Source organism: Ammospiza nelsoni, chromosome 11 (genome assembly GCF_027579445.1).
Source record: "Ammospiza nelsoni isolate bAmmNel1 chromosome 11, bAmmNel1.pri, whole genome shotgun sequence".
NCBI classification, from domain to species: domain Eukaryota; kingdom Metazoa; phylum Chordata; class Aves; order Passeriformes; family Passerellidae; genus Ammospiza; species Ammospiza nelsoni.
The window spans coordinates 14,654,100-14,677,921 of record NC_080643.1 but is presented as its reverse complement, the minus strand read 5'-3'; the positions used below and the strand labels follow the sequence as shown (position 1 = coordinate 14,677,921).

Sequence of the window (23,822 nt, the reverse complement as noted above, 5' to 3'; positions counted from 1 at the left end):
CTTCTGTTGGTACAAAGCCCTTCTCATTGCTTGGGCTGTCTGTCTGCAATGTCCATTTGATATCAGATGTACAACAGCCTCAGGAGTCTTCTCTTCCAGCAGCTCTCTCTACTGAGAGAGCACAGTATCTGCAAGCTCCACAAAACCCCTTCACTCACACACACACACACATAGTCACAGAGTACCACACAGCTTATTCCAGGACAGTAATTTTTTGAAGAGCAGAAGAATCACAGCCACTAACTATTGTTGGATCAATCTTCATCCTGCCCTGTAGTCCTGTTTCCTATGGTACTTCACAGCAGAACCAAGGGTAAGAACAGGCCATGCAGCTATGTAGCATGTAACTATGTTACATTATAATGCTTGCCCAGGCTCCAGCCTGGTATATGTGGGTATACTGTGATTGATATTTAAAGATACTGTGTTGTATTGTAAATATCAATGCACAATATTGAAGATACTGTGTATTGATATTTAAAAGTACCCAATGGATTTCCCTTGCATAAACTATTCTAATGCCTTCCAAACCCCCAATATGTTCACCACATATCCATACAATGCATTTATCCTGTTTGTTCTTAGCTCTTTTACAAGAGGCTGACTGTTTGGAGCTTTTTGACCATACTCAAAGACTTGCTCCCACAGCACAGTTTATTGTACTTCTGAGACCTCCCTCCCTTGTGACATTATCCCATTCTGAGATGGATTGCTTTGCTTTGCTCAGCATCCTATGCTACAACTCCACCACTCCATATTGCAAGGACTTCCTACAGCTATGCAGTGCAGCTTTTGGATTTTGCTATTCTGAATAGTCAACAGACAACTTCATCTGCCACTTATTCCTATTTTTCATTAGCAGACACATTCAACAGTTTTGGCTTTTCACAGGCCCTTGTTGTATCTGACTGATGCCAATCCTCTACTGGGAAAGCTGGTCCCTCACCTCTCTATTTCTCATCTTTTGGCTTATTTTTTGCTCAATAGGGACCCCCTGATGAGATGTCCCAAAGCCCGAGAGCACAACAGGACCTCTGGCCATGGTCCAGCCATCCATGGAGTATCTTGAAAAAAAACTATTTTCTCATCTGGTCTCTCAGCCCAACTCCTCATCTTCCAGGCTGCAATAATGTTCTCCAGGAGGGCTCCCAGTTGTGTCAGGGAGGAAAGGAGAAGAGCTGCAGCCCAATCCTTAACACCAGGACCCACACCAGGCAATGGAGCAGCCAGGCAAGGAGGCTGAGCTCCTCTGTTTGAGCATCCTCGCCTCTGCTGAGCCTGGCCTAAACCAGGCCACTGCAAGAAATTTCTGGAGTTCAATATCTTTTTCCTGGGGTGAGCTTGAACTGGTCCCCACAGAAACACTACCAGAACTTCCTCCTGCAATGCCCAGGGGCAGCCACAAAGAGAAGGGTCATTAGTCAGCAACCCAACTTGTTCCCAAAGCCTGGAAAACATCTAGAGAGAGAAAAAAAATGTAGTTCTTCCTATTATCCCTTTCACTGGATATTATTCCATAACCCATGGAGATTACTTTTTCCTCCTAGTAACAACCTCCCATCCTGCCAGCCATCCCCAGCTTCTCCCCAGCTTGTCCCCGTGGATTTTAGTCTTCAATTCCCAGCCACACCATGCTTTGGCAAAGGGTGCCTTCAGCCTCCTCCACCCCAGGGCTCCCTGTGTTCCAGCACCCAGAGAACAAGCCTCAGGAAAAGCACCTTCCTCTGTGTTCACAGGGAGAGGCCGATTGCTTCAGATAATGACATTAAGTGAGCACGTCGGACACTGAGCAACATGATTAGTTCCCACAAAGACTGGGCAGTAATGAGAGTGGTTAAAGACAGGTAATGAGTGGGTGGCACCTGTCAGCTTCATAATGTAGATTATAATTTGTTTATTACTCTTGCTGCTGCTTTCGCTGCTGTTGGAATGCAATTAATTAATAGCACTGATGAGTCCTGCCGAGTATCTGTCATCCCTGACCCACAAACATATCTGGGCTGCCACTGCACAAGCAGGAGCACTGGGCATGTGGTGGCATCACACAGACAGTAGGAAGGATCCCACAGCTTGAGGAGAAAATTTAAGCATTTGATAAGCAAACCCAAATGCTTCCCCACAAGGAACAGGCTTACATAAATTCTGGAGATTCAAGAACCATCATCCAGAGATTTGTTGACTGGAAACTGAAAGCATTGATTCTGTGTCAGGGGTGCATACTTGCAAACTGCAGGTTCAAACATGACTGACTTTGTTTTATTGAAAATACCCATATTTTTAAGCCTCACTTCATGCACACACACTTCATGCATCTCTCTCCACTTTTACTAGATTTAAAACTAGACTGGAAATTTCTCTAAGTTGCCTGAGCAGCTTTACACAGTAAAGTAACAAGCTGGCTGCTGTGGGCTTTTTCAGATACGGGGGTTTTGCAGATCCCCCTTATCTGAACCCCCATCAGCGTGGCACTCTTCAACACCAGTGCCTTCAGCATGTCCTGCTGCAGGACCCACAGGATGGAGCAGCCAGGGGGAGCTGAGAGCCTCAGCCTCACTAACTTTCAATAACAGCTCCCCTCCCCAAACCACTTAAATCCTTCCCCTTGCAAAGAAAAACACACCGCAGGGACATAAATAACAACCAGCGGTGAACTTCAGCACTGAACTGCACTATCAGTGCATGTTTGGGCACAAGCTAATGCCCACTGAAGTCAGCAGAAGTTTGGAAAGACAAAACACCTCCCACACAAGGGAGAGACAGAGGAAGCAGTCAGAGCTGCCAGGCAGATAAGCTGCCTGTCAGAACAGGCTTGGACTGTCCTAGCAGGAAGATGTCCAATAAGAGGGAAAGCTATTTGTGGAATGAATTAATAGAGAAGCTTCTTGTTAAAAAAAAAAAAAAAAAAAAGAACAAAAACTCCAAAAAAAACCCCACAAGATTTTCCCAAACATTTCTCACTCTCAGCTTTCTGCCAAGAGGATGCAAGGCCAAGACATGCAGGACCCTGCCTGAACCTCTAACACAGGATCACTCAAAGACAACAGCTGGAATGGGGGCAGAGGGAAGGCGAAGCATGGCAGAGAGGACACCGAGATGGAGCTGACAGCAGAGCTGATCTTTGTTCTGTCAGAGGAGAGGGCAGCTTTCTGCAGGCTCAGCACCCTGAGTCCCATCAAACTCTCCTCCAGCACCTCACATTGCAGAGCTCTGAGAGGATCCTGCCTGGACCACTGCCTACTCCAAGCAGCAGGGAATCAGCCACCCAGGGAGAGGAAATGGCAAATTTAGAGTAAGACCCAAACAAATTGCATCACTGGAGCAGGGCTGTAAATCTTTCACCAGGTACTGAGCACTTAACTGCCAGGATAAATGCATGGGGAAATGATGGGCTCAATTCAGAGCCACATTGGCAAAAGGAAGGAGAGTGCTAATTCCTCTAACTGCACCCCCTCATACATAATTCAATTCCAAATCTCCCATACAGAAAAATGCTGTGCTTTTAGGATGCAATCAAAGCTCAGAGCTCAGTTTTCCCCTGGCACAGGGCTTTCACTAATGCCAGATCAGTGACCAGGGTCTCACCAATGCACCAGTCTGCTCCCTCCCATTTTTTGCAGGGCTTACCACAACAATTCACCTCCGGGAAGAAAGCAAGTCAAAACCACAAGTCAAACTGGAGCAGTTCTTTACAAGAAAATGAAAGAAAATAGAAGAAAAAGACAACACAGACCAGAAACAAAGAGTAAATTTCATGAAAGCAAAACCCCAAATCATGAAAAAATCTGCCCCTGAGGCAACGATGGGAGATGAGAAGAGCAGAATGCCTGATTGCAGAGACTTTCAAAATAAAACAGTGAAAAACCCACCAAATGGCTTTACATAAGCCAGATGTTTCTCTAAGGAAAGAAAGTTGGAAAATAAATCTGCCTGGATTTCCCTTTTTTCCAGTCTTGGGTCCCTCACCAGATATTTCTTAGAGCCCTACATGCTCTTGGATCCCTTGTACCCCTGAGCAGCACAGAAGTGGTACACCTATCCCCTCCAAACCTCCCCATAGCGCAGCAGGTCTCTATTTCCAACATGTCACACTGTCTCTGAGAGGAATCCAGGGTTCCCTTCTCCTGCAGAAGGACCAGAGCTTTGCAGGAACCACTGCCACATGACATCACCTCAACTCCCAACCATTTGATGAAACAGAAGGCAGTGGAGAAACCAGAGAAAGGAAATAAGGATAATGCAGAACAAGAGCAATTCCAGTGATGAGGACAATTGGTGGGGGAGAAAGAAAGGCCAACAAAGTACTGGTGGTCTCGCCTTGCACCAGGCAGACAAGGGGAATCTCCACTGCCCCAGCACCAAGGGGTCTACACAGTCCATGGAAGCCAGGTCCCAGCAATCCAGGGCCAGCCAGCCAGCCCAGGCAGCTGCTCCTGCTGCAGGAGTCATTCCCAACCCATAATTAAACCCCAACCCATGAGAGAGCCACCAAAGCTGAACCACAGCTTCCTGCCTGACCCAGCTCCCACCCCAAACCAGGATAGTGGCACATCACAGCAGGGCATCAGGGACATGTCAGGGAGGAGCCCAGAGACTCCAGAAACTTGCAGTTCTTTCATGAGCAGCTCTCAGTCTCTCACAGCAGTGCCACCTCCATTGCAGGTTGAGGGATTCAGCTGGTTCAGAGCCATCCTCCATGGGCTCTTCATCCTCCACAGGACCCAGCCACTGTGATGGTCACAAGCTTTTCAGGCCTTCCAAGGCCGACGGTCAGGGTCCCTTCAGGTGGCACCTGATGTGTCACAGCATCTAGTGGGGAGGCAGAACCCCAAGTGCCTGCCACTACCCATGCTGGGGACAGCTGCCCTGAGGCTGGACACCGATCACTGCCTGCCTCACAGTTTCTCCCTCATGGTTTCCTGCCTCATGGTTTGCCTTCTCATAATTTCTTCCCTCATGGCTTCCCACCTCATGATTTCCTCCCTCATGGTTTGCCCCCTCACGGTTTCCCGCCTCATGGTTCGCTTTCTCTTAATTTCTCCCCTCATGGTTTCCCGCTTCATGGTTTGCCCCCTCACGGTTTCCCACCTCACAGTTTGCTCCCTCATGGTTTCCCCCATCAAGGTTTCTTACCTCATGGTTTGCCCCCTCACGGTTTCTCACCTCATGGCTTCCTGCCTCATGGATTCCCCCCTCATGGTTTCCCACCTCATGGTTTCTCCCCTCACGTTTTCCCGCCTCACAGTTCTCCCCTCATGGTTTCCCGCCTCATGGTTTCTCCCCTCACAATTTCTCTTTTCACAGTTTGACCCTTCATGGTTTCCCCCATCACAGTTTCTCCCCTCATGGTTTCCCCCCTCACGTTTTCCCATCATTTTGTGGCAGTTCCCACCCAGAGGCCACAGAAGCGGCTGTTGGACGTGAGCATGGCCCCCAGAGAACAGCCACGTTTAGTGCTGACACCTGTCAGGTGTGGCAGCCAGGAGCCTGGGCCAGTTGGTGATACAGCAAGAGACCAGAGGACAACACCACTAGAGAGGGGAACTGTGCAGCCTGAGTGAAGGAACTCACAGGAACAGGACATGGAGGCTGGATGGGACTCCCAGGAGCTGCTGTGCCTGGTGAACAATCCCCCACACACCTTCTCACCATCCAAGCACTCCACAATGAAAAGACAGATTTGAGGAAGCATGGGAGCAAATGGCACAAAATTCAGAAGCAAGCCCCTTTTCACACACATTCAGAGCAGCCCAAAGCACAACTATTGCAGCCTATGCCAGTAAATACAGGGATGTGTTTATTAGCTGAACTATTTGCATGCCTTTATAACACTGCAAATGGCCTGATTTCCTCACATAAAGGATAATACAAGAATGCAACAGCCCACAAATAACCTGGTTACCTTGGAAATGTGAGCACCCAAACTCAGATGGTAGCAGGAAGCGTCTGCTTTTCCACGTGCGTCTCTGGGTGTTGCAACAGCAGGCAAGTGCAGAGCTGCAAAGGTTGACTTGCATCATGCTCAGGATGTGTTCGATGCCACACCAAGAGAAGGGTAGAAACAAGCAAGAGGAAAAATGCTAGAAGTAACCATAAAGAGCCTTCCCTGAGTTTGTGTCCTGCTCACAGGGCTCCTGATGCTGGTCTTCCAGCAGGGAATTGCAGAAGCTTAGCTTTGTGCTTTTGCCATGACTTGAAATGGAGGGAATAACTTTTTGAAAGCACCTGAGACCTGTGGTCGCTCTAACTGTTCAAATTAGTTAAGATAAAGTCATCCATGGGGGAAAATAAAGATTAATTCCCACTCATATCCCCTGAAGGCTTGTGGCATCACATGTGAAAACCCAGGGACAGGAGATCTCTCTGCCCAGGCAGATTACTGGGTTTTGGAGAGTAGAACACCACAGAGCATCTTACAAACAGCTCATCTGGAATCAATGGGTTAACCGAGGAGCTTCTCCCTGCTGCGTGTGGGAAGCTCTATCTCCTTGCCAAATTCCACCGCTCTGAACATAACCAGCTTTCTCACTCAGCCTGTGCTCCTACGCTCAGCTAGTGCTCGTGCCTGCCTCTGCAAGGGAGTATAGACAGACCCCACGCTCTCTTCTTCCTCTGTAACTATTGCTCCAGCACTACCCCTAGCCTGATGTCAGTTCTCTTCTCCTCCTCACTGCATTTCAGGACATCAGGTCTCCAAGGAAACCCCTCCAAGATTTGTAAAACACTGATGGGCTGAAAACCAGCCAGGCTGCTGAGGCCAGGCAGCTTGGAAAAAGCTCCTGTGTGTCCTGTTTGCAAGTGGCAGGATGATTTTCAGACAAGTAATCTCCTTTGTTTGGCATCAGGGCTTCTGAGCGCCACAGTGCCAGGGCACTCACAGCATGACCCAGGATCAAACAGCAGCTGTGCTGCTGCAGACAGCCACAACTCAGCTACCACACAAATGTGCTTACAATGCTAACTGCAAATACCCCGCTCCACGCTTTAGCAGAAAAACCTGAGAGGAAATTAGATGGAAGCAAATACAGCCACACACCTGACAAGCTGTTCTGCACTCCTTCAGTGCACAGCCAGCCTCCAGCACAGTTTCCTATCTTCCTCAAGAGCTACTCTACCATGTAATTACAAGGGAAAACCTAAAGGTCTTCTTTCCCCTGCAAACCAGGTAAATTTTTGTTTAGCCACAAACAGGTGTCCAAATCAATACATAGATTCCCATCATGGAGGCCAGGAGTAAACAAACTCATGCACACACTTGCTTGGCTCCTGCTTCAACCTCTACCTCCCCTCTGCATCCACTAGCCTGAGCTGCTTCTGGAATAAAACTACCTTTTGTGCTCAGACCCCAGGATTAGAACAAGATGACACAGACACTCTGAGGGACCGCACAACTGAAGTAATTTAATTTCTTGCCATTGAGGTTAAGACAAGGAATGCTGGGGGGAACCCACTCCTCCCCAGCTACATGCAGAGTCACAGCTCACTTAGACTGCACTCAGATGTTTAGAGCCACGTTTCACCCTAAAGCATCCTCATCAGCCCCTTCAGAATTCCCACAAACCATGCAGGGAGCACAGTGGGACACAGCATCCCTTCCGCAGGGATGCAGGAGGGGGCTCCAGCTCTGCAAGAGCCCCAGGATAACCCATCAGGTGGCTGCCCACAAGCCCCTGACTTCTTGCTTTCCTACCAAAATAAAGTCTGCTAACACAACAGTTGTGGGCAAGGCCTTGCGATGCCTTTGTAGGCCAGGCTTAAACAGTGAACAAAAGTGTCTTTAGTTTATCTATTTATTTTTGGCACAGAGGAATGGCTGGGGTCAAAGCCAGTCCCATTCTCAAGCTGTTCTTTGTTCTCCAGTTTATCCAATACCCCCTATCCCTCTCCTCGCCCGCCCACCTCCCCCTCTCCATTTTACCACAGGTCTTAAAAATTAAGCTGTGCATGAAACCAAACACCACACTTGAACACAGCCCAGCAAATGCTCTTCATGGTCACACAAGGATCCTAATCAACCATAAAAAATGGATAAGAGCAGCGTGCCCTTATATGGGCAGAGGCTAGACAAGGATCTGACACAAACATCATTTTTAAAGAAAAAATAATATTTATTTGCAATATAAACAAGGTCCCAATATTGGATCAGTATATATAGGGTCACTAATTTTCCTTCATAACTCAGAAAGCAGAACCATTCCTCACTAACAAGCTCTCATTTTTACTAATCAGAAGATGCATCTTATTTTTTTCCTTTAAAGAATAAAGACCACTAACAGCACAGGAAGCCTTTACAAACCAGCTTAGCTGTAATGCAATAGAGATGCACTGTCAAAAAATCCCTGAAAAAATAAATTCCTCCATGAGGTAAGATGCAATTAGGATATTCTCAATTTTCTCACTCACAACTATACGCCCATTCTCCTTTCCAATGACCCACAATCCCAACATTGTGGCAAACAAAACCCAACAAACAAACAAAAAACAACCAGAAAACAAGAAACAGAAGCTCATTCCAACATTCTGATAACATCTTTAACGAAAAGAACAGTTTCAGGATGTGACCGCGTCAAACATTCCTCCAGATGGAGATTTTTTTAAATAATTTTTTATTTTTCTTGAAAAAAGTACAAAAAACTGGATATTTAGAAAAAAATCCGTGGCTTTTTTTTTTCACTAACATGAGAGTTAAAGTGGACAGGGAGGGGGGGAGAAAGGAGGGACTACATTGCAGCCAATAAAGAAATCTCTAAATCCGTTCTGCCCTCCTCCCAGAAATTATTACCACTTCCTCCCCTCCCAGCTTGGTAAAAGGAGTTTGCCAAACACTAGCCAGAAATACATACAAGTCTTCTCAGAATAGAAGGCACGGCATAAAGTTATTCGAAAGAGGAAGAAAAAAAATCAGAACCTCTGTTGAAAGCTCCAATCATCTCAGAATTTGCCAGTTAATATATATATTCATATATATATATATATATATAAAAATTCTCTGTTACAATGCTCTCCTCATCATTTCCACACCTCTTCACTCCCCTCACGCGCTCCGTGCGTGACGATCGAGTCCTGTCCCGCCACACAATCCTCGCTCTGCTCCAGGCGCTCGCTGCATTCCCCCTCCACCCCGCACACGTGGGAAAGAATCCAGTGTGCACAAGAAACGCCAGCACTGCAACTACCTTCTGGACTCGGGAAGCTGGAATGGTTTCAGGCCAGCTGGATGACGTTAAATCAGTCAACAGGCAGCAGAGAATGAAGCCGGGCTCAGACATGCTTCTACCAGCTCTGGAGGCTACGAGAGTTTTACCTCTGGCAATAGCAAACAGTGTTTTTGGCAGGGGTGGCATTAAAAAAAAGCTTGCGGCTTAGTCACCTTGGCTGAATCAGTGCAGAGTTTGTGATTGTGAGTGCAGGAGTGGTGAAGGGGTTGCGGTTAAGCCCAACTGGCCTTCACACATAACAAAGCTTCCTACCAGATGCTAACAACAACAGCAGCAGCATGTATCTCTCTCTGGAGTACCCAGTAATATGCCAGGACATACCAAGGCTTCACAAAGTGTGCAAAATGCATTTGGTCAATATAAACATTTGATTAAAAAAAAAAATAAATGATCAAACAAGAAACAGAATAAAATACTGGTTTTGCAACCTGGTCTGTACAAACAGTCAAGAACTTACATATCTAAAAAGAGTTTGAACCCAAAGCTCGAGTAAGATCTACCTTTTCTTATTTCTTTTTAAATCAAAAAAAGTAAACTTGGGTTTTAAAACAGTCTTGGCCCAACACCTTTTGTTCAAGGTTTCCAAGTGCATAAATCTCCTCATTTTCCACAGCAAGCTAACCCCCGGTAGCTCTTCACACGTGTGCGTGTTCTGACAGTCTCAATGGACCCAGGAAAGCGGTTATTGCCGGTGACAGCTGCGTCCGAAACGCTGTAACATCGCCCCTGTTAAATAACCCCCTGTAAAAACACTACCTCTTGAAACCACTTGCATCAGGATACCTAGTGAGCGGCATTAGCCTTCCTAAAGCAGCGACCAGGCACCTCTGCCCAGAGAAGCTACTCATCTCAGAGCTGCCTGGCTAGACAGATATTTTCGTAAGAGTTGAAATACTCAAGAGAAGCGATTTGATGCTCGAGGTCCCGACCAGGCAGCATCCTCTTCATGTGGACTCCAGAGTGTTCAGCTGGAACAGGTTGTGGTTGGTGGGGGTGGTGAAGTAGAGCTGTTCACTGGGCGAGCGGTTGTCACAGGGGCTGTTGAGTCCCAGAGTCCTCTCAAAGTCCAGGAGTTGGCCCATGAAGTTAAAGTTTGGGGAAATGTTGGATTTTTTCCTTTTCACAAAGTCATAGGCATCGTTCAGGGACAAGTTGAGTTTTTGCATCAAGTAGGCGACAGTGACTGTTACGGACCGGCTGATGCCAGCGAGGCAGTGAACGAGGATCCCACACTTCTTGGAACGGGCCTCATCTGAAACAAGACAAGGGGAAGGGGAAGTCTATTATTCTGCACCAAAAACACATGGCTTTGGAGCAGGGCCAGGTGGCAGCTGCAAGCTCCCAGCACCACAACGACTGCCAGAACTGGATCCCCTGCCCCTAGTGACACCATCTCATGTCCCTTGGACACCCACATCTCTCCCCACAGGGCTCCTGAGATATTTCTGCTGCATGGCAAAGCTGCACATCCCCAGCAAGGCCAAGCACCTCGTGTGCTTGAGAATTATCAATCAGGTCTAGCAACAAATCCCTTGCCTAGGGAACATCAGAACCCTCTACTCAAAAGAGTTGGAGTAACCCAAAGGAGGCAGATGAAGCTGTGGACAACAGCTCCAGGGAGATGCTGGTGGCTAGGCACAGCACACCCACCTCAACTCCAACTAAACCAGGGAAGGCTGTGCACTCAGAGCAAGGCTGCAGCCCAGCACTACATGACCTGTTCTCTTCTGCTATTCCTGTCCTCCTACCACTAGAAAGTTACACGAATGCAGCCAATGACAATTTAAGCGGAGTCTGAAGTGCAGGAACTTCCCTTATTGTGAAATTGTTCTTTAGGATCGACAGAAATGCACTTCACCACAAACAAACGCTTGTGTTGGAGGAGGCTCTCAGGATGAATGGTAGCGGGAAGCAGGAATGCAGGCTGGACCAAAAAATGGCGAGAGAACAGCAGCGAAATTTCCCCTCGCCACCAACTGAAAAGCACACACACACTCATTGTCTCTCGCACAGCCGGAACAGCGTGATCCCTTTATGAATTGACATCTCAGTGCTGAAAGAGGGACACACCACTGAGAGCCCTGAATGCACGCAAGTACCCAGTGCTGCTTCTACTTCTGGGCAGCCCTTTTTGAAGTCAGTCATTTGACTGAGAGCTTGGCGGGGAGCGAAAAAGTGGCAGGAGAAAGAGGATCCTCGGGCAAAGCCGGAGGGAAGAGACACTCTGGCAACATAAGTGCAGGGAAGGGCAAAGAAGAAGCAGGCAAAACAAAAATCCAGAACCAAGCCACAACAGGTTTTCTGCCCAGCCTCGTAAACCAGGCAAGAATTTCCAGTAGGGTGGGCAATCACCGCCCAGTGTGCCCAGCCCTCCCCCCAGGCTCTCCTGTTCAACATTTTTCCAGACATTTTTGCCTTTCATCTGACCTGCACAGCATTTCTTGGTGTTTGGTTTTAGAGTGAGGTAATCCTCCATTTCCTGTCATTAACTGGAAAGTACAAGCTCAGTGTTCACAGAGACACGGGCTGACTGGAGCAGACAGATCCCAAATGCCACATGTCAGCAGGGACACTGTACCTCACCCCTGACGTTTAAAGCCCTGCTCACGCAGGAAGTGCAGATGGGACATCAGACACACTGAAGCAGCAACTTATGACCACAGCCATGCTACTGGAGGGCAGAAGCCAGGGGCAAAGCAGACTGTGTGGGAATCAGGGTTTCTGACAGCTGAAGATCAGCCAAGGATCCACTGCTGCTCTGCCCCATTTCAGGCCTTACAGCACAGCCAGCACAAGCTACGGGGTCTTAAATAGGCTGCACAGGCTTCAGTCTGCAGGCAAAGGTCCCCCTCTCCTTTACCCATACAAGTGTTTGTAATCAGACACGGAGCCACGGGGCTTTCAATAGTTAACAGTGCTATTACTGCCTGTGCCATTCACCCCCATAAAACAGAGCTGATTAGGCTAATGACTATTGTGAGCAAACAGCACAGGTCAACCTGGAAGTGTACAGCCCTGTTCAGCCCAACATACACTTCCCACAGAATAAGAAGCAATTCTCAAAGTCAAGGCTGGCCTGAGAGAAGAGATCTTCCTTCCTGAACCCCACCACCAGCAGCCAAAACTGTAGGGGCTGCCTACAGAGCAGTTTTTCCATCCAAACTCTGCAGTGTAATTATAATCACTAACTCATTGTGTTGACACTTACCTTAGGAGAAGTATCCATACAAGGAGTTAGTTATGCTAGGGTGACTTACAGCAGGATCCCAACTAGACTTACAAATCCCCTCAGGAAAAGAAAACACACACACACTCCCTGATTTTAACCACATTTGGGGCTAAGGAATTGCTGGCAGCAGTCACACTAAAGCAGTTCCCATCCCCAAGCAAAGCAGCAAAGGAGCTCCCCACTGCCTGGTTCAGCCATTTCACAGCAGTGCAAATCCCCACACAAAGGCGAGAGGCAGTGGGGCCAGTCCAACCACTTGCAGGTAGCTTGGCTAAGGTGCTGCAAGAGGGCTGAATTTTGGAAGGGGAGACCTCCCTGAACACAGCCAGGGTGAGATGCACCAGATGTGCCCCCTCACAGCGTGACACTCGGCTGCTAAGCTGATGCTGTGCCCCGGAGAGGTGAGGCTGCAGACAGCAGCAGCCCTGGGAAGCAGCACACCACATTCCCAAGCGGTGAGTATGAAAAGAGATGTTCTGCCAACTACCTACCAATGAAAGCAATGGCCTCGGGAAAGAACTGCGAGAGGTTCTGGCTCCAGTGATCTGAGATGGGGATCTGCTTGTACTTGAACTCTCCGTCATGCTCAAACATGTTTGGCAGGTTAGGAGTCACATTCAGGATGTACTTAATGCCGTATTTGCCCAGGACATCCAGGTTGGTGGAATCTTTGGCACAGCCCAGGTACAGGTAAGGTAGGATCTGGACTGGAAAGGCAGGCTGATTGTTGGGGATGGGGCTCCCGTCTGACTCCGTGGCACTGCTGGGCTCCCTGTCGGATTCGCCATCCGAGCAGTCAGAACTTATCCGCAGCCCTCCCAGGCCAAGGACTGATGCTGGGGGAGAGTTGCTGGGTGAGGAGCTGTCAAGGTTTGTCTCGCAGTGCTCAGAATATTCAGTCTGAAACTTGTTAAAGCCACCTGGAAGGGGGAAAGGAGAGAGGGAAAGGGAGAGGCAGAGAGAAAGAAAAAGATGTTTTAATCTTCAGGATGGCTAATCCTTCCACCTGTGAACATGTTACTCAGAAAGTCTTTACCAGCAAGAAGTTGGTATCCCTTCAACTTCACAGCAAGAAAAGCATTTCCCTGCTCCCTTATCTTCCCTGGGCAAACTGATACTGAGCAAACAGGTCCCAGGAGAGTAAGGAGTGGTTCTTGCAAAGTTCAATATTGCTTGTGAAAAATAGGGCCAAATCTCAACCACAAAAGAAAAACATCCGCAAATAAAATCAATGCCAAGACACAATATCGCCTTGCCAGCCTCTCAAAAATAAGGGTCTGGGGCAGCTTAGGCAAGAGCTATTACTGCCACTTAGAGAGAAAAGTATTCATGTCTGAAAAGACAGATCAGGGACAACCACCCCACACTCACCCCAGGCACTAAAACTCCACGAAATGATTCACCTCCAAGCACGAAAAAAGACCCTAAGTTTTGCCACAGACTGATCCTCGAAATTATTTTATTACTACAAAATAGGTTTTGCAACAGAGCAGTGTCACAGGTTTGTTCTTCACCCAAAGCACAGCAGGGGCACAGAGGGATGAGACCCTTCACGTCTGCCCTTAAGACTTTTTCTGGCTCTTCAGCTCAGTTGCTTGGGAAGGAAGGCAGAGGCGCAAAAACCCCACCGATCTACCTCCTTTCCAGGCGGTATTAAAGCGGAGCTCAGCCATCGGGATCTGACACTGACAAATGGTTTAATTAGAAAGGGCTCCTGGAAACTTCGTTAGTGGGTTCGGCGGTTGTGGCGGGGTCACTGAGCAGGACAGACAGCTCCTGCCACATCCATTCATGAAAAAGGCTCGTCCTCGCCCTCCTCCTCCCCCCGCGCCGCCAGACAGCGCCGAGGAGCCATTTTGGAATTTTAATTAGAAACATTTCCCACCGAGGCTCCCGGAAAAAGGCAGAGAAAGGGGCTCAGCTCCTCCCCTGCCCATCGGGGAGAGCTGAGGAGTAACTTTAAAACCGCTCCTTCCAGCTGGGGATGAGCACGACCGGGAGAGAAGCGGGAATGCAAAGCGAGGAGGGAGCAACGGAGCCCATGGGGATGGGCTGATAGGATGGGAGACTCGCCCACGGGCAGGGATCGGAGGGTCGAGGGGGAATGGGATCAACCCCTGTGCTGGCCCCTCACCATGTTTTGAAGGAGGCGTGTGCGGGCTGCGCAGCCCCGAGGGCCGGTCCCGAAATACCTGACTGTCCCCCTGCCGCCCCACCCCGCCACCAGGGCTTCTCCGGCTCCCCAAAAAGGGTCTATCAAGGAACAGCCGTGTTTTTTAAAGAGCTGCAAGTGGCAACTTTCTTGACCACTCTCCCCCACGCACGCTCCTCCGCTCTCCTGTTATTCCTGCCTCAAAGCCGCCACCCAGCGACCGGATCGGGAGCACTGGGAGGATGGGAAGGGTCCCAGCAGCCCAGCTGCGGGCTCTGCTCAGCCCGCTGCGATCTTCCAAAATGGCCAAAAACACCCCAAAAAACCAAAGCTCCCAAAGCACCCCCGCCCTGGCGGAGGGGCGTGTGCGGGGTTCGGCTCCCCCGCAGCGCAGCTCCCCGCTCCCCATCGCCGTGTCCCGGGGGAGCCGGGCTGCCCTCTCCCAGACCATCACTGCCTGGCAAAGGGGGAGGAAAACCCTAGCGAGAGCTTTTAGGTTATGTGGGGAGGTAAAAAAAAAAAAGAGAAGGGCTCTCTTGCCCCTCAAAATCCAGCCATTCCTCCCGGAGGGCTGGAGAGGAGCCTGGTGCCTGCGCGGGGAAGCTCCCTCCGGGGAGCGGAGGCGAGGGGCGCCCGGCGTTGCCCAGCCGGGATCGCTTTGGGACGGGCAGCGCTGGAGGGGCCGCGCCGGCGGCGAGCCTGGGGGGCTCCTCCCGCCGCTACCGGGGAGGCGACGCAGGAAGGAGCGGGGCGCTCCCGGCCGCTTCCAGCCTGCGACCATTTTGTGCGGGGGATTAAAGCGGGATGCAGAGGAGGGGAGAAAAAAAAAATCAAAGAGAAAAATAGAAACAAATCAGGCAGAATGGATAAGAGAAGGAAGCAAAACGAGTCAGCCACCTCCGTCCGACCAGTGGATGAGCACCCTAGGGATGGAGCGGCCGGCCAGGGGCTGCGCAGGGGGACACGGACAAGGGCTGCGGGAGCGGGACGGGGCAGGAGGGAGGGCGAGGGGCGCCTCACCTTTCAGGTAATAGGCTTTGCAGCCGTCATCGCGCAGCTTCTGGAGCAGGAGCCCCAGCACGGAGGTGGCGGCACCGCTGTCCTGCCAGTCGGCGGTGGCCTCGTCGTAGAGCAGCACCGTGTCGGCCTTGCAGCGCTTAACGAAGCGCTCCTTATCCTCGTGGTTGGGAATGATGGAGCGGATGGGCAAGTTGCCCTTCTTGAGGCGGCGCAGCATGAGCCCGGGGATGGCCAGGTTGATGGCCGTCTCGATGTGCGAGCTCTCGAACAGCTCGTGGGGGCGGCAGTCGAGCAGCAGCAGCGAGCGGCCGCCGCCCGACTCCAGCTCCTCCTGCAGCCACTCCGCGCTCTTGCACGGCATCGCCGCAGCCATGGGCGCCCGCGGGGAGCTCCCCCAGACCTGCGTTTTCATGGGGCTCGGCAGCGGCGGCCGCCAGCGCCCGGCCCGCCGGCCACCCACGCGGCGTCCGGACGCGGCCCCGCTCCGCTGGGTCGGTCTTCCGCTACGCCGGACGCGGCTCCGCTCAGCACGGCCGCGGGTGCGCGGTGTGTGCGGCCCGGAGCGCGGCGGCCCCCGTCCTGCCCTAGGCGCTGCGCCCCATGCCGGCGGCCTCAATTAAAGCGGCGCTCGGCCGGCGGCTCGGCGAGTCATGCCTCGGGAGGCGGGGCGGCGGCGGGGCCGCGCCTCAGCCCCGCCCGGCGCCGCGCCGCGCACACGCCGGCCCCGGCCCCGCCCCCCGCGCCCCCACAGCCAATGAGGCGCGGCGGGGGCAGCGGGGCGGCCCAATATGGACAGGGGCGGGGCCGCGGCGGGGGCAGAGCGCGGGAAGGGCCGCGGGGCCGCGGGAGCCGCAGGGCGCGGGCACGGCACCGGGAACCGGGCACGGCACCGGGCACGGCACCGGGAACCGGGCACGGCACCGGGAACCGGGCACGGCACCAGGCACGGCACCGGGAACCGGGCACGGCACCAGGCACGGCACCTAACTGCACTGCACGGCACCGGGAACCGGGCACGGCACCAGGCACGGCACCTAACTGCACTGCACGGCACCGGGAACCGGGCACGGCACCAGGCACGGCACCTAACTGCACTGCACGACACCAGGCACGGCACGGCACCTAACTGCACTGCACGGCACCAGGCACGGCACGGCACGGCCCGCCCGGGCTGAGCCCGGGCCCTTCACCCGAGCGTGGGCTTAATACAAAGGTCAGGCAGTGAAGTGACCCAGCCCACGGGCCGGAGGGTGCGCAGGCCCGCGTGGGTTCCGAGTGGGTCGTGCCAAGCCCTGTTTGGTCTTTGACAGGAACTCACAGTTGCAAAATAAAATCCACTCAGACTCATTAAGCCTCCGCATTGCCTTTCGTTCTCAGAATGAGCTACAACATAGATGTTTTTATCCGTGCATCCTTGTTTATTTTTAGAGTATCTTCCCTGTTGGTATCCACTACTATAAATACAAACCTTTTGTGCTGCAACACTAACATTTGAAGACAGGAATGTAACTGGAGGCACCCTTTGGTTTCCTTCCATCTTTTACATTCCTTCTCATGTGAATCAGACCTCTGGTACCAGAAGTTTTCCGTGCCTCACACAAACTGTTCCTGTTACAAAATAGATTTGATCTTTCTCTTTTTAATGAGCAGGATGACATTAAAAATGTGGTTCTGTATGAGCCACTTCTCCTGCAGTCTATTTTCACCATGCAGGCAGTCAAACACTGGTAGATTGCTCAGAGAGGTTGTGCAATCTCCGTCCTCGACTGATTTCAGGATCCAACTCAACCATCCCCAGGTAACCTGACCTGTCCCCAGGGCTGACCCAGCTTTCAGCCAGAGGTCTGACTGGAGCTCTGCTGTGCTCTCTTCTCTCCTGGGTTACCCTACAAGCCCCTGCTCTCCAAATTCTTGTAAGCATGAGTTGGAACCATTCCTTTTTCCCAGTCTAGGGCAGATAAGCCATTTCAATTCTCCCTAACTTTTCATCTCTTTAGCCTCTTAATATAAACTTTGTCAGCACACACTGTTTGAAGGGAAGAGGCAGGTCTGTTTCACCAGAAGATTCCCAGGCTCAGCAATCTGACTAGGTCTCCTCAAGTTTTTTTTCCCAGCTGGCTGAATTTCAGCCAGAACTGGGCTGTACCTTGTGTAACAGGAAAAATATTGCTCTTAAAACACTCCCCCACACGCAAACAAACACGTGCACACACAGTCTTAGTTGTAATGTTGTTGAGAACTGTGCTGTTCAAATGGCATTGTCTCTAGGCAGAACTTCACATTGATTTGTATCTGAAGACATATTTCTTCTGGTCAAAATCTGTTTTTCTCAAAGCTGAGATCTACTACTGAAACTATTTCAGAGCCATTGTCTCCTCAGTGGTCTTTTATAGACCCTTAACACATGAAATATACCAAGAGGGCTGTATTCCTATGCCTTTAGTACAAAAGCAGCTCTTGGATGTGCAGGGGTCCCTGCCTCCTTTCAGCCTAATTCCTAAGGCTGGATCCTAATGAAAATACCAACTTAAGACAGCATTTGAGCACACGCTTAACTTTGAGCACAGCGAGCATCTCATTGCAAAACACTCTGTGATTTCAGCGGGACCGTGCTCTGAACCATTCATGGATTTCATTTGCATCAGCAAAATAAATGTCTTGTTGTACATCGCTTTTTTTGTGACTCAAGTGTGCCCGAGAAAGCGGAACAGCAGAAGCTGTCCACTTCCCCTTGCCCGGTTTATTTTTACCACTAGTTGCTGTGGGAAGCCATTGTGATTCAGGATGGCAGTAGGAAGTTCCTAACACTGCTCTTTGCAGCAGAGGATGTTGAGGTTCTTATGCAAGCCACAGGCACAGTGAAAATAGCTGACCTTTCAGAATGTTTATCGAGGCACCTTCAATTCACAAGGGGAGCAGCAGCAGCAGCTTGTGCAGAGAACTAAAATCTGGGTCTAAAGTCCCTGTGGTGTTGAAAACAGCCCAGAAATCTTACAGGGATCCTTTCTGGTGGTGCAAGGGAGGCAGGTGTAGCCGCCAGCATGTGGTCCTGTGAAACCAGAAGAGAAATGTTTCACCTCCATTCTGCGGTCGCAGCAGCAACCGCATCAGTTTCGGGACAGGCTCCAGACGCGTCACCTGCGGAGACAAGCGCAGAATTCACTCTGAGAAGGGCCAAAGCAAAATAATGTCATTTAACAGAAGGGTGACACTCTCTGCCTGCCCAGCCAGGACCTGAGGGACACCGGAGGAGCTTTCCCTGGTTTCTGGCTGCTGCGGGCTGGCAGGGCAGGGTCGCGGTGCTGGTGCTGGGTGCGGTGCCAGCCGTGGCCGTGCTGCCCTCTGGAGTCAGCCGCTCACAGTGCGCCAAGGCAGCCCAGGCACCGGGATCCGGGACCGACACCCGCGGGCTTCTCCCGTCACAGGGAAATCCCTGCTCTGCAGAGAGCTGCGGGCACTGCCGGCACCCCCCGAAATCCCCTCCCATGGACGGGGCATCTCCACACCGCAAGGTTTCCTGAGACGTGGCTTGCAGGCTGGGGCCAGGACACGGTGTGCCAGCACCTCCTTCAGCCCAGCGCGGCTGGCAGGGCTCAGGGGTGCTGGTGGCGTTTGTCTCCCCACGCACAAGGCTTTGCTGACAGGCAGAACAACACCACTTGTCCAGAAATGGCCCCTGCCCTGCCAGCCCGCAGCAGCCAGGAGCCAGGGGAAGCTTTTCCAATGTCCCTCAGCTCCTGGCTGGGCAGGTAAGGATGTCACCCTTCTGTTAAGTGACATTATTTTGCTTTGGCCCTTCTCAGCTCAGGTCCCAAAAGCCCCAAGTGCTTGTGACAAGGACTGCACAAAATGATAACCACTCTACATGTGGATTCATTAAATCATAGAATATCCTGAGCTGGGAGGACCTACAATGATCATTGAGCCCAGCACTTAGTTCTGCCCAAGACCATCCCAAGAGTGCCACCACGTGCCTGAGAGCATTGTCCAAACCCTTCTTGAACTCCAGCAGGTTTGGTGACCACTGGCCTGGGGAGCCCAGGGATTGCCATCATCCCCACACCACAATACCAGACCCGACCTGGGTTTCTAATACAGGTTGTGTGCATCTTTCTGGCTGTTTTTCTGCTGTGGAAAGGCTCTATCCTCCAACAGTCCTTCTGCTTAATGCCCAGTGCAGTGAACAGGCAACTCCCCCTTGCCCACAGCCCCATCCTGCTGGTTTGGCTTCAGAGTGCTTTTGTCTTCACCTGTCCCCACCTCCCATGATGCTGGCGCAGATGTCAGCTCAGGTTCCTCATTTCCATCACCACCACCTCTCTTTTCCCAGATTCTGTGACTGCAGAGCCCACAGGCTGTTTTGATGTTTTAGAAACAAAGACCATGAGTCATGGCAGAACACAAGGTAAGTGCATCATTAGCAGATGTCTGCCCAAAACCCACTCCAGGCCCTGGCAGCCCTGCAGAGGCATCGCTTCCAAGCAAGATGTGAGTAAAGGGCAGAAGGTGTCACACTCCTAGAGGATGCATGGTACCACCTACAGTTTAGGTGAGGCAGGGGCTCCTAAGGATTTACAAAGTAAAGTAAATTAGAAGCTGGCCAGAAGTTAATATCTATTTTCTTCTTAAAAATGAACCTCTGGAAAGCTTTTCTTTTGTAACCTGCACTTTCTCCACAACACTTCACCCCCAAAGGATTTTCCTTCCAGCCTCTCCCCCAACAAACCTGGGCTACAGCAGCTGAACCTTCATAGGACTTACCTTCTCACCACTCATCAGCTGTTTGCTACATCTAAGAAGAGGTATTAGGTATGATTGGTGGCCCAGATACCAGCCCATAAAACTATTAAACTCTTCCAGAAGGATTCTTCACCTGGCTCAGGTGCCTATGATCAAATATCCATCAGTACCAAGACAGGAAGTGCCTTCCTGGCAGCTCAATGCTGGACTGGCAGCTCAAAGCCGTGTTTTGTGAGCAGGATTTCAGCTGGGAATTTGCTCAGGTAACCTGGGCCCCCAGGCAGCTTCTGGTTTGCTCTGTGACGTTGAGTGAATCCACAGTTTTGTGTACTTCCCATCTGTAGGATGGGGCTGATACCTCCCATCACCTTTGCAAGAGTTTGGGTGCTAAGGAACCAGGCAGGTGGGCTGGTGTGATGTTAACATCCTCTTGCAGTGCTGAATTTCTAGGACTGAATCACTTTTTTCTATCTTTAAAAATAAATTTTTAAAAAAGACTTTTTATTTAATTTCAGCTTCTCTTCCTAATTACTTAATGTAGTAGGAGTTATTTTGTCAGGAGAGGGCACTTGTTGATGGTTTACCCCATGTTTCATTAATGCATGGAAGAGGTTAACTCCTGGTAGTTATGGTAGCAGATGCATGGTTTTAACAGGGAAAAAAAAATCCCCAATTTTACTTTCTACTCTTGCACTAATTTGTGACTATTTTTATCAGTGTTAGCACTGAGCCAGGGTAAAAATACTCCCTAGAAAGTTTAGAATTTACATTTGTCTTCATATATATTCAGCAGAAATCCAGCTCCCCTGCCTCCGCACTGCCTAATCTGGACTCATTAACTTCACCCGCCCCCGAGAAAAATGTCAGATGACTTTGGCCTGGCGAAGCCTTTCACCCACAAACACTCAGCAGGAGGGTCCAAGTCTCCTGTCTGCAGCAAACAATCCCCGTGGAGCATCAGCTCTGGCACTGCAGGCATCCAGCTCAGCCATGGGAACAGATTCACCCTTCCTGACACAGCCCTGCCTCGGGGCAAATCTCCGATGCTGGGCTCCATCCCACAGGGATGCTGAGCCCTGGAAGCATCTTCCACATGGCAAGGCAGATGGATGGAGGATGGGGGAGAAGCACCACAAGGAGAAACCTTTGTGGAGCATCTCCTGAAACACAAGGCAGCCACAAGCACGTGGAACTGGCATTGGAGGTCCTGGGATAATCCGTTTTTCTTCTATTAAATGGACACAACATTTGGCTCTCTGAGCTGCCCTTTTGCTGCACAGCTGGAGACCTTCATGTCAATGTGTCAATGAACTCTGCTCCAAAGACAACAGAATTGTTCTCTGGCAGGTTCCTGCAGAAGAAGCAAACCATCCCTTCCTGTGCAGTGGGGCCATTACCATCTCACAGGGGCACAGCAGCCCAGAGGGGCTGAGGCTGGAGGTCCCTCTGAGGAGTGCCCAGTCCAGCTCCTGTCTCACAGCAGCTTCTCTTAGGGCAACTATTGTCCCTACTATTGGGTATCCCAATATCTCCAAAGATGGAGGCTCCACACCTTCTCTGGCCAGGTTGGTGCAGTATTTCATCATCCTCACAGTGAAAAAGAGAACTGATATGTCCTGTGCTTCAATTTGGTCCTGTTGCCCTCACTGGCCACCCCAGGAAAAGTCTGGCTCCATGTTCAGGGTTTGAGGAAAGCCCTGAATTTTTATGGAAATGGGTGTGTTTTCTGTGAAACCCAGGAGAGAAAGGGGTTCATGTTTAAGCAGCAGCTGAGAGCCCAGAGGCTCCCCCAGCAAGGGAGGGCAGCTCCAATCTAATTAAACTGAGAAAACATCCTTAAGCAACACCATTCCCCTTCTTCCCTGCTTCACTTCCTGGGCTCCAGGCTCCTTCCAGAGGAAGAACTGGAGAATATTTAAGATTATTTGTCCTTTTAGCAGCGAGTTTTAAATGAGGAGGTCTGGAAGCTGCTCCTTAGAAAATCCTCCCCTGCAGAGGACCAGAGGAGGGGAAAGCTCCAATGTTCCCTTTGGCATGATACCCTCCAGAGTCTGTCACTGCAATGATGGAATAGGACAGAATATTCATGGGACTTAAGAAGCCAATAACATCTACCATGGCTCAGGCATGTACTGGACACAGCCTGCACAGCCTGGAGTTGAATACAGACCTCCATTTCCCATTTATCCCTCCTTTTGCATGCCAGAAAAACCCTTCCTCCTCAGGAAAGAGTGAAGCAAGACAGAAATGGCCCAAGGCACGGGGTGCAGGACCTGTTGGTGCTGTGTGAGCCCTGGCCCTTGGCTCTGCTGGAGCTCCATCCCTCCCTGGCTCTGCAGATCCAGCACCTCGCCCGGCCTTGCACACGTCAGTTCCTCAGCAGCTCCTCCAGACAGCCAGGCTGTTTTCAAGAAGCAATTTCCTGCAGAGGAAGATTTTTTTTTCCAAGGAGCCTAAGTGGGGAACTTCCTGGTGCGGGCTTTTCATGGGAAACCATTGTGAGAGCAGCTTCACCACCCACCAGGAAGGGCTGTCACTGAGCAGGCTGCACCCGCTCTGTGTGCCCAGCCCAGCTTCCCAGTGCATGCCCAGGGCTGAGTTTTGTGACCCTCACTCATCTCCCCGAGCTGCTGCTGGGATGCTGACCTGTGGCAGGGGAAGGGGACAGATGGTGAAGATCTGGACTGGGTGCAGGCAGTGCAGAGCCTCCCAGGGAAGGTTCTGCATGGCCTGCCCCTCTGCTGGGAGAAGCTGTGAGGAGACATAAAGACTTCACCATACTTTGGCTCTCCAGCCTTTGCATTTTCCCTCTTCACTGTGCTGCTGGGTCTGATTTCCAGCAGGGCCATCAGCTACCAGGACAGGCTTCTCCCCACACAGATCTGGGTGTCACTGCTCCTCAGCCTGGTTCTGGGAGGCACCTGGGTGCTCCTCTGAAATGCAAACCCTGCCAGGGCTTCTCCCAGTGCTGCAAGAGAGGGGCAGCTCAGCTCAGCTCTGCTGTGGTGGAGCCAGGGCAGGCCCAGTGGCTTTGGGATTTACCCCAGAGCCCAGAGGCAGCCCCAGCCCGTGGCAGTGCCCCACAGCCCTGGCTATCAGTGAAACCCCAACATGCACCAGTTAAACCCTCAGCCAACACAGACACTGGGGCAGCAAGTTGCACTGTGCTGCTGCTTCTCACCATGGGTGGTGTAAAGTCAATCATTCTTCATATCCTTTTACTCCAATGAGCTGTGCACATCTCCCAGCCAGAGCAGGTTTCCTACAATGCTGCTTTTCATTCATGCAGTAGTTCTGGTTGGAGTGTATTTTGTGGCTATGAATGGATAGGCAGCCCAGGCTCATGCCCTGCTTTGAGCTCTCACACCTGTGCTCTCCCCTGGAGAACTTCTGCTGGACATCTGTGAAGATGCTCTGGTTACAAAGGTTTTTGTCTTGTGTCAAATTCTCTGGTTTTGCAACCCCT

At 51.0% G+C, this 23,822-nt stretch overlaps 1 protein-coding gene across 1 annotated transcript; it reads right to left on the bottom strand.

The window, feature by feature from the left end:
- Positions 1-8,084: 8,084 nt before the first annotated feature.
- Positions 8,085-16,215, bottom strand: DUSP7 (dual specificity phosphatase 7). The gene is made up of 3 exons (XM_059479967.1): positions 15,617-16,215; positions 12,936-13,364; positions 8,085-10,467 (listed from the first exon to the last, which is right to left on the bottom strand). Exons 1-3 carry the CDS (start codon positions 16,026-16,028, stop codon positions 10,160-10,162), a joined length of 1,149 nt encoding a protein of 382 aa, XP_059335950.1. The 5' UTR covers positions 16,029-16,215; the 3' UTR covers positions 8,085-10,159.
- Positions 16,216-23,822: the final 7,607 nt, after the last annotated feature.

What these genes read in the sequence shown, in the direction of transcription:
- DUSP7 (XM_059479967.1), bottom strand. Translation starts at nt 16,028, where the DNA reads ATGAAAACGCAGGTCTGGGGGAGCTCCCCGCGGGCGCCCATGGCTGCG. An exon ending in CAAAGCCTATTACCTGAAAG is followed by an intron (nt 13,365 to 15,616) that starts GTGAGGCGCCCC and finishes TCCCCCTTCCAG; the next exon opens with GTGGCTTTAACAAGTTTCAG. An exon ending in CGAGGCCATTGCTTTCATTG is followed by an intron (nt 10,468 to 12,935) that starts GTAGGTAGTTGG and finishes GTCTTGTTTCAG; the next exon opens with ATGAGGCCCGTTCCAAGAAG.